We start from the raw sequence: 9,325 nt of genomic DNA on the forward strand, positions 1-9,325 counted from the left end.
GTGCTCATTATTGCTGAGGTATCTTTCCAGCCCAGTAGATGTAAAAGTCTTAAGTAATCATTGTGAAAACTACAAGAAGGAATAATTCAGCAATATTCTACAATGTAAGATCAAAACCCAGAAGCCAATGCAATTCTGTACACTTGAAATTGGGTGGAGGGGGAGGTTTCATTTATAATAACATCAAGAAGATGTAATAGGAGTACATTTAACAAATACTAAACTTACACTCTTTTAAAAAAAAAACACAAAATACTAATGAAACAAAACATCAAATATCTAAACAGAAAAATGTTCCTTTTGTATGGATCTGAAGAGTCAATATTATTAAATTGTCACTGTCCCCCGAAACTGATCTGCAGGTTCACCTTAATGCCCATCAGGATACCATCTTGCTTCTCTGTAGAAATTGACAAGCTGATGCTAAAACTCACACAGAATCACCAGTGTTGCTAAACACTTAAAGCAGTTTTGAGAAATGGGAGCCAAGAACATTCAACAGGGAAAAGAAATTTCAGTAAATGATGTTGGGTCCCCGCTTTCTTCATACCACATTTTAAAAAGAAATCATGTATTATCCTACCTAAATTTCAGAATAAAATCTGTAAAACTCAAAAACAAAACAACTACGAACATTCATTAGATTTGGCAATGGGATCTTCAATATGACATCAAAAGCAAAAGCAACCAAGGAGAAGAAACAAACAAAAAATTATACTTCAAAAGATTTTGTGCTTTGAAAGACGCAATCACAATCTTGACAGTATATGACCATACTAAATACTAGAAAAAAGTATCTCCAAATCATGTACTGGTGAGATCTTATAACCCAAATATATGAAGAACTACTATTCAATGATTGAATTAAACATGGAAAAATTATCTAAGTACACAATTCTCCAAAGATACACAATCAAATCCACACAAAAAGATGATTAACATCACTAATCACTAAGAAAATTTCAATAAAAACCACACTGTGACAGCATTTTCAGACTTGTTATTAACTGACTTAAAAAACATAAGCAATCAGGTAATAACATGGACCAGCAGTCTATGGAGAAACTGGAACCTTCTTCATAAAGTGCTGATGGGAACACAAAATAGTGCAAACACAGTGTGGCAGTTTCTTAAATGGTTAAATAGTTACCAGACAACCTCGCAACTCTGTATCTGCACGCACACATGCACAAGTGTGCGCCCCTGTGTGCCCCCCCCGCGCGCGCACACACACACACACACACACACACACACACTCGCATGCACACACGCATGCACTTCTGCATAAACACACATGCAAACAGTGACATTACTCAAAATGGTCAATAAGTAAAGAGTTCAGCTGTATAGCCAGTGATGGAATAAACAAGTGCACTCTGTCTGTCTGTCTGTCTCTATACACACATACACACACACACACACACACACACACACACAGAAGAAATGAAGCATTGATTAAGGGCCACCACAAAAATTCAAATACTGTATGATTTCATTTGTATGAAATGTCTAGTACAGGAAAACCTATACATACAGACATTAGTTAAGTAGAGCTGAGGAGTCTGGGGGCCAGGCATTTTCGAAGATGACAAAGTAGCTTAAAACAGACTGGTGACACCTGTGTGACTGTGAGTGTATTCCAAACTACTGCACTGTATATATGACAAACGGGTAATCGGCATGGCACAGGAATCAGTCTGAAATCAAGAGATGTTTAAAGCTTTTACCTAGTAAGTGAAAGGGAAAATTCATTTATTAAAAATCTATACAACACACAAGCAGAGGGCTGAGCCTCAAACAGCCCAACTTAATCTCCTGTGCAACACTGCATTCCAGTTTCTGAGAGAGAAAGCTCAGGAGGCTCCAGTGCTTAGAGGAAGTGGCCAGGACTGCTTTAATTCCAGAGAGCCAGGGTGAAAACAGCAGTTACCTTCCTTCTCCTTCCCTACAGTTAGGACACGAGCAGGCAACTCTTCGGAGCCTCTTGCCAGGTTGCACCTCTGCATCAGAGGTCTGCTGGCCTTGCTGCAAATGCACTTGTGTGAGTTGGTCAGGACTAACAGCACCTATTGTTGCATTAGCAATCCCTCCAACTGCCACTGTTACAGGAGCTATAGTAGCTTGTTGGACTTTCACTCCATCCTGTCCTTGCTGTTGACCTACAAAAAAGACAGAAAAACAAAGCATTGTTATGTTTTCTGTTTCTAAAATAATACATATAGACATTTTAAAGCTTTAAAACATTACTTTCTTTGTTGTTGTTAGTTTTTTGAGACAGGGTTTCTCTGTGTAGCCCTGGCTGTCCTGGAACTCACTCTGTAGACCAGGATTGCCTCAAACTCAGAAATACACCTGCCTCTGCCTCTCAAGTGCTGGGATTAAAGGCATGTGCCACCTTGGTTTTTAACAATACACAAAAAGCAAAGGGCTTAGTGATACGATATTTACCCAGCTGCTGGGATTCTATGTAAACATAACCACCTGACTGAAATCCTGTGAGAACTCTTGAGATTTCTGAAATATTGATGCCTGGTTGGATATGGAAATATATATATGCATATAAACATAAACCATCATTACTATTTATTACAATTTTCAGTCAACAACATAGTTCATATGGCAAGAAAATTTAGGAATAAAGGTGGTGGTGCACATCTTTAATCTCAAGAGGTAGTAAGCAAAGGCAGGCAGATCACTGAGTTCAAGGCCATCCTAGTCTACAGATCAAGTTCTAGGACAGCCAGGGCTACACAGAGAAACAGTCTCAAAAAACCCAAACCAAAGAAGAAAATACAGGAATAAAAAATAACTAGCAGAAGGATTAAATATTATAGGTATTTCTCAGTTAGAAACAATAAAGTGAACATGTCTTTGATAATGACAAATTTTATTTTACTTTTTAGCATGCAAACAGAATTGAATGTTTCCTCACTTTATATTTTTGAAACAGTGCCTTGCTATGTAGCAAAGGCTGGTCTAGCTCACTATATAACTCCTGCCTCAGCATCCTAAGTACTAGGGTTACAGGCAAATACCCAATCACTCACACCCTAAGTGGGTTTAAATGCAAAATCAACTATCTATCTTACAAGAGCATGCTACCTCAGAGATCTGACATAAGGATAAGTTAATACTTTCAAACCCCTGACTATAGCTCATGCCACAGAACTGTTCACCACATTAGCCACTATCTCCCTTACTGAGTTGAGTGGTACTATCAGGATATAGCATGTCAGGAAACACAAATGAGGTGTGAAATAAAAGTGCTTACTTTCTAAACATCCGAGAAAACAGTAAAAAATCATCAAATAAGAATACTATTATGGGACTGGAGAGATGGCTCAGTGGTTAAGAGCACTGATTGCTTTTTCAAAGGTCCTGAGTTCAAATCCCAGCAACCACATAGTGGCTAACAACCATCTGTAATGAGATCTGATGCCCTCTTCTGGTCTGTCTGAAGACAGCTACAGTGTACTTAGATATAATAATAAATAAATCTTAAAAGAAAGAAAGAAAGAAAGAAAGAAAGAAAGAAAGAAAGAAAGAAAGAAAGAAAGAAAGAAAGAAAGAAAAAAGGAAAGGAAAGGAAAGGAAAGGAAAGGAAAGGAAAGGAAAGGAAAGGAAAGGAAAGGAAAGGAAAGGAAAGAAATTCTATTACCAACTAACAACTCCTGACTCTACTGCTGTATCCAAATTAATCTCAACTTCCACTGTGAGCCCCTTGACCCCTTGGGAACACCCATGGTTAAACACAAATACAGCCATACTTCAGAATCCATAAGGAATTGATTTCAGGACTCCCCTGTGGAGAGCTTTCAGGGCCACTTCTAGAAACTTGGCAAGATTTTGATATTGGGTCAGAACACAAAAGTAGGCTCAGGCAAGAATTTGACTTTGGGCTAGTAAAGAATTTGACTTCAGGCTGTGACAGGGAAGTAGGCTCAGATAAGAATATTTACACTGGGCTAATACAAAGCTCAAGCAAACTTAGTGGAGGAATGTGGCATTTCTTTTATCTTAGACATCCTGATAAGCCCCTAGAACCAGTGATCATGGGACTTTGTTTATTGCCTTGTTTGTTCCTTGACTTTTTGTTTATTACCTTGTTCCTTGACCTAGAACTGACTGTATTCTTTGCACATACTTAGAATGGTATAAAAGGAGGCTATAGAAAAATAAACCACCTTCAGAACTGGCTGGAGTCATGTTATAATGTATAATTGTCCTTTTCTTTTCAATCCTCCCTCCCACCCTTGAGACCCTGTTGACTGACTGAGCTAGCTTGGTCACTCCCCTTTCCATCTATTATCATATGCTATAATCTACAGAAGCTCAAGTCCCTTACACAAAATGGCATAGCTCTGCATAGTACCTATACACAACATCCTCCCATGAATTTAAGTCATCACTAGTTTACCTCTAACATCTAATACAACCTATGTAAAAATTTGTAATATTTTATCCCCCCCCAAAACAAACAAAAGAAAACAAAACAAAAACTCAGAAATCAGTGGGTGTGGTAGCACACACCTTTCACCTCAGCCCCCAAGAGGCAGAGATATGTAGATCTCTTTAAATTCAAGGCTAGCCTGATCTACACAGTGAGTTCCAGGAAAGCCGAGGCTCTATAGTGAATCCTTGTCTCTATAGTGAATCCTTGTCTCAAAAACAAAAACAACACACAAAAATTTTAGCTGAATCCATTTTACTGTATCCATTGCCCAAATACTTCATTTGTGGGCTGGTTAAATCTGATTGAACCTGAAGATGAAGTAGGTTGAATGGAAAATACGTATTTTGTTAGGAAGGGTTTCAGAAAGTTCAGTGTGTTCACCTTTGAATCAGCACCTATGGTAAGTGAAGTGACTCAAGTGAGATCCCAGCTGTGAACTCATCACTGAACACTTGGAGACTCTGGTTCTTACTGCAAAGCACTCACCCTGGCCTCCCTAAAATTCATGCCTCTTATCAACTTCAAAAATCATTTCTGCCAAGTACTGTAGTGCATATCTTTAATCTCAGCATTAGGGAGGCAGAGCTCTTTAAATCTGGAGGCCAGCCAGGTCTACATAGCAATTTCCAGGCCAGCCAGCATTAGTGTGTGTCTCCCTGTCTGTTTGCACACCCCTCTGCACACACACTATTTCTGGGGCTAGAGCTGAAGGTCAGTAGTACAGGGCTTGCTTCCCAATGCACAAAGGCTAACATTCAATCTCCACTGCTGGCCTCCACCCCTCAAAAAGGAGAAGAGGACACACTTCTAATGATCAAGTTGGTTTTTCATAGGTAAAATCTTATATTGTAAACCAATATACAAGTACAAAGTATAATTACTATGCCGTAATGTACCCTGCATATTTACAAGTTTGAAAAGTTCCATAAAAGATCCTTTAAGTATGACATTGGCTTGGCAAATTACTCACTCACACTGACATACAAGGAAACAAACAGGTCTGGGAACAGAGCTCTGTCTGAACAGACCATGTACAAAATCCTTACAGCATGGTACCCAAGGAAGTGCAAACAGTTCAATATGGAAAGCACTCTTTACATCCCCTGAAGTCATGAGATATTCTAACCACAAATGTCCAGCTACCATTCATACAATAGGTCACACCTTTCAGGTTACAGGTTACAATGATATCTAACATGAAGTTCATTATTTTAAGAATTGCGTATAGATCCCAGAATCCTTGGATTTCTTCGTCATATCATTCACAAACTCTACAAGCCTCCATATTGTGAATATTTCCATTTGTTCAAGGTATATACAACTTGACTAATTATGTTGATGAATAATATAAAACAAGGCATAGTTGGACTTATAGTTAAGTCTGGTAACATTCTTCATCTGGATATGATTCCCTGAGCAACTCAAGTTCAATATGCTGCCTTCATTTCTACTACCGGTAAGCTACCAAACTCTACATCAGGACATATAAGGAAGGCCCTGATGAGCCAACATCTCAGACCTCATCTTGTTTCAGTCTTTCCCTGGCTCAGTCTGTTCCTTATTCTTCTGTTCCAAAACAAATTAGTGTTCCTTTTTACAGGGCTTCTGCACATACTCTCCAGATTGAGCAGGGTTGCCTTTGCTTCTAGATCTTTGAATGGTTGACTCTTTGGTGATTTTCCAGTTTCAGTTCAAATCGCCTCTATTCAGAAATGCTATTCTTAATTCTATGTCTGAAATAGTTCCTCTGTTTTAATCATCCTAGTTTTGTCCCTGTTTTTCTATTTCATCCCATTTGTTTTGCATTTGGTAAAACAAATACAGAACACATGTGGAAGCCAGAGGAAGACACTGGGTGTCCTGCTCTATCATTCTTCCTTATTCTCTGGAGACTATATCTCTCACTGAAACTGGCAATAAGCTAGCTTGTGGCCAGCAAGTCTTAGCTATGCTTGTGTCTCTCCCTTGCCCTCAGCTCCCTGGGGTTATGTACAGGTATGTACATAGCCATGCCAGCATTTTATGTTGTTTCTGGGAATCTGAACTCATGTCCTAAAGCCTGAGCAGCAAGAAATCTTACCAAGTGAGCCCTGGGCCCTCACCACACCAACACACAGCCACTCAATCAGGTGGCTAATTATTTATAGTGTTTAAATAAAGCTTAAATATGCCCCATTTTGTTCAATGATAGTCCTACTGCCTTATATTTACATTCATAAGTACAATGCACCATTTTGGTTCTCCCACTTCTTGATTTCTTGAATTAATCTCACAAGATCATGATCCATCTGCCTCAACTTTTCATCTGAGTACTAAGAATACAGGTGAAAGTCAGCAAGCTCAACTCAGGCTACTTTTCCCTCAAAACCTAAGGCATCCAATAACCATAGAGTTAAAGGGTACTACCGTAGGCCAAAGAGATGGTTCAGTGGTTAAGTATGTGCTGTTTCTGTAACTAGAGTTCAGTTCTAAGCACCTGTGTCAGTATTCCAGTTCTGTAGGCTCCAAATGTTCTGTTCTTGCCTCTGAAGACACCACACTCAGGTGTGCAACCTCTGGCCCCCAAGATAATTAAAAATAAAATCTTTACAGATGAGAATGTACTGCTGCATAATAACCATTGCATTTGTAGTACAATAAAACCAAAAATGTTCAAAGGGTGCTATTCTGAACACAGAACTTCTATGCTCACTGTCAATGGCTAGTTGCTGTCATGTGCATGTGAAGTATTGCCCCACGTGGACTTCATTTCTGGTCAGGAGACTTTCTTCCAAGTCAACACATTACAAGGCTACTCTGCTACCTGTGTGGCTGGCTACTCATCATCCAGCCCCTGATGCTGTGCTTTCTGGGCTTCCAACTCTGTCAGAAATGTCTCCCTTCTCTTTCATTTTTAGCCAGCATTTACACCCACATTCTTACAGATTTATCTGTTTTCTTTATTCTTCATCAGTTGTTTGCTTTTTAAACTATTAGAGTTAGATATGTCTCCCATCACTGCTAAATATCATGACAGAAGTAACTGACAACTCATTTGTTAGTAAACCTAAAGATAGCCTTCAACTTAATCTTACCCCAACCCCTGGTCACTCCTCCCAAGAGCTCCTCACTGTCCTTTCTAAGCTGCTTCTCCTCCCCAACACAATACAATGCTGCTCTCTAGGATGCTGACTTCTCAACTTGATCACTTGTGAGGGTGATCTCATCAGCTCTCATACAGTCATGCGTAAGCAAGTGCTTTCCAATTCTATCTCTTCTGCTCAGACATCTCCTAGGAGTGTCACTTTGTCACTGTCTTATGCCAGGAAGCATTCCCAAATAGATTCCTCAGAGGCAATCTGTCTAAAACCCAGACAAATTAATCTAGCTCTTTTAACTGTCCAAATAAGAAATCTAGAAGTCTTTCCTGACTTCCCTTCATCTTTTCCATCCCCCACAACAGACAAGATCATTTAATACCTATTATGAGGTAAGAAATTTAGCAGACGTTTTATTATTTAACATTCCAATTGACTTATTATTGCTGTACCCATGTTAAGATTTGAAAATTAAAGTTTTTAAATGGTATGAAAAAATATCTAAGTTCACAAAGCAGATATGAAAAAGTCAACCTCAGAGGCCATCTTCACCTTACCATACAAATTCCTTATGTTGGTCCACTGGCCCCCTTGGGACTACTTCTTCAATTTGTCTACATTCTCCACCCAGTTACTTGGACATTAGGACACCCAGGCCCTATCATCTTTCATCAGTTTTGATCCTTGCAGCATCCCTTTTGCATATCTAGCTCACCCCTGAAGTCAATGAGCACTGCATGGAATTCACCATGGAGTCAACATTTTACCACAGTATACACTTGTCTGATAGCATCTTCTCTTGAGTTCCTCCTCCACTCTGCTCTCATCCCTACATTCAGTGATATCCATTCCTTGAGTGACTCTTGTTTCCTTTTCTTGAGAACTTTGACACATTCTCCTAACCCAATATCTCGGTCTTACACTATTCACTACAACTTCAATGTTTATGCTCTCAATGACAGCACTACAATCAACCATGGGTTAAAGTGAACAACTGAGAAGCTAAATATGATACACTGTGCGATTCCCATATCAGTTAGTTATAAGTGACTGGATTAAAGCATTTCAAAGACTTAGACAAACCCTGTGGTACAAGAGTAGTAAAGCAAACAAAATGGCATTTGGGGTTTGTCAGTCTCTTGTGCCCCAGTGGTAAGCCCCGAATCCCTTGTGTCACAGTGGTGAACCCCTGAGATCACAACTTCAGAGGAACAGTTTACTCTGGCTCAGAGTTTTGGAGTTTCAATTCATGGTCACTTGTCCATGTTTCTGGGCCTGTAGTAATGCCGAATGTCACTACAAACAGACATGGCAGAATAAAGCCATCCATCCACTAAACACCGAAAGTCACTACAAACAGACGTGGCAGAATAAACCCATTCACTAATGTCAGATATTAAGATCAAGTTACAGGAAGAGAACAGGAATAAGAGATATCTGTCAAAGACTGTTGAGATAGCTCAGGAGTAAAGGTGCTTTCTAACAGGCCTGACAACTTGAATTCAATCCCAAAGACCTTCATGGTGAAGAGAACTTACTACAGCAAGCTGGCTTCTTGCCTTTATGTGTGCCACTAAACTAATTACTCAGAAAGACTTACCTGTCAAAAGCATGCCTTATTATTCTAATTTCCCAGCCAGGCCCCACCTCCTAACAGCTCATTCAGTATGAACTCATCAATGGATGATCCCACAAATTAAGTTATTAGCAATTTGATGAACCAAGTTGAGAACCGATTCTTCAAAACATGAGTCCTCTTTTTGTTGTTGTTGTTTTTTTTTTTTTTTTTTTTTTT

The 9,325-nt window shown here is 39.3% G+C and overlaps 1 protein-coding gene across 3 annotated transcripts in view; it reads right to left on the bottom strand.

The window, feature by feature from the left end:
• Sp4 (Sp4 transcription factor) overlaps window positions 1-9,325 on the bottom strand; it is a 60,908-nt gene that overhangs the window by 24,848 nt on the left and 26,735 nt on the right. For all 3 annotated transcript variants that reach the window (XM_029540683.1, XM_029540684.1, XM_021201603.2), the window contains exon 4: window positions 1,931-2,159. In XM_029540683.1, coding sequence (XP_029396543.1) covers window positions 1,931-2,159 — 229 coding nt within the window. The remainder of the gene's footprint in view (window positions 1-1,930; window positions 2,160-9,325) is intronic.

This window comes from Mus pahari, chromosome 7, assembly GCF_900095145.1.
Source record: "Mus pahari chromosome 7, PAHARI_EIJ_v1.1, whole genome shotgun sequence".
Taxonomy (NCBI): domain Eukaryota; kingdom Metazoa; phylum Chordata; class Mammalia; order Rodentia; family Muridae; genus Mus; species Mus pahari.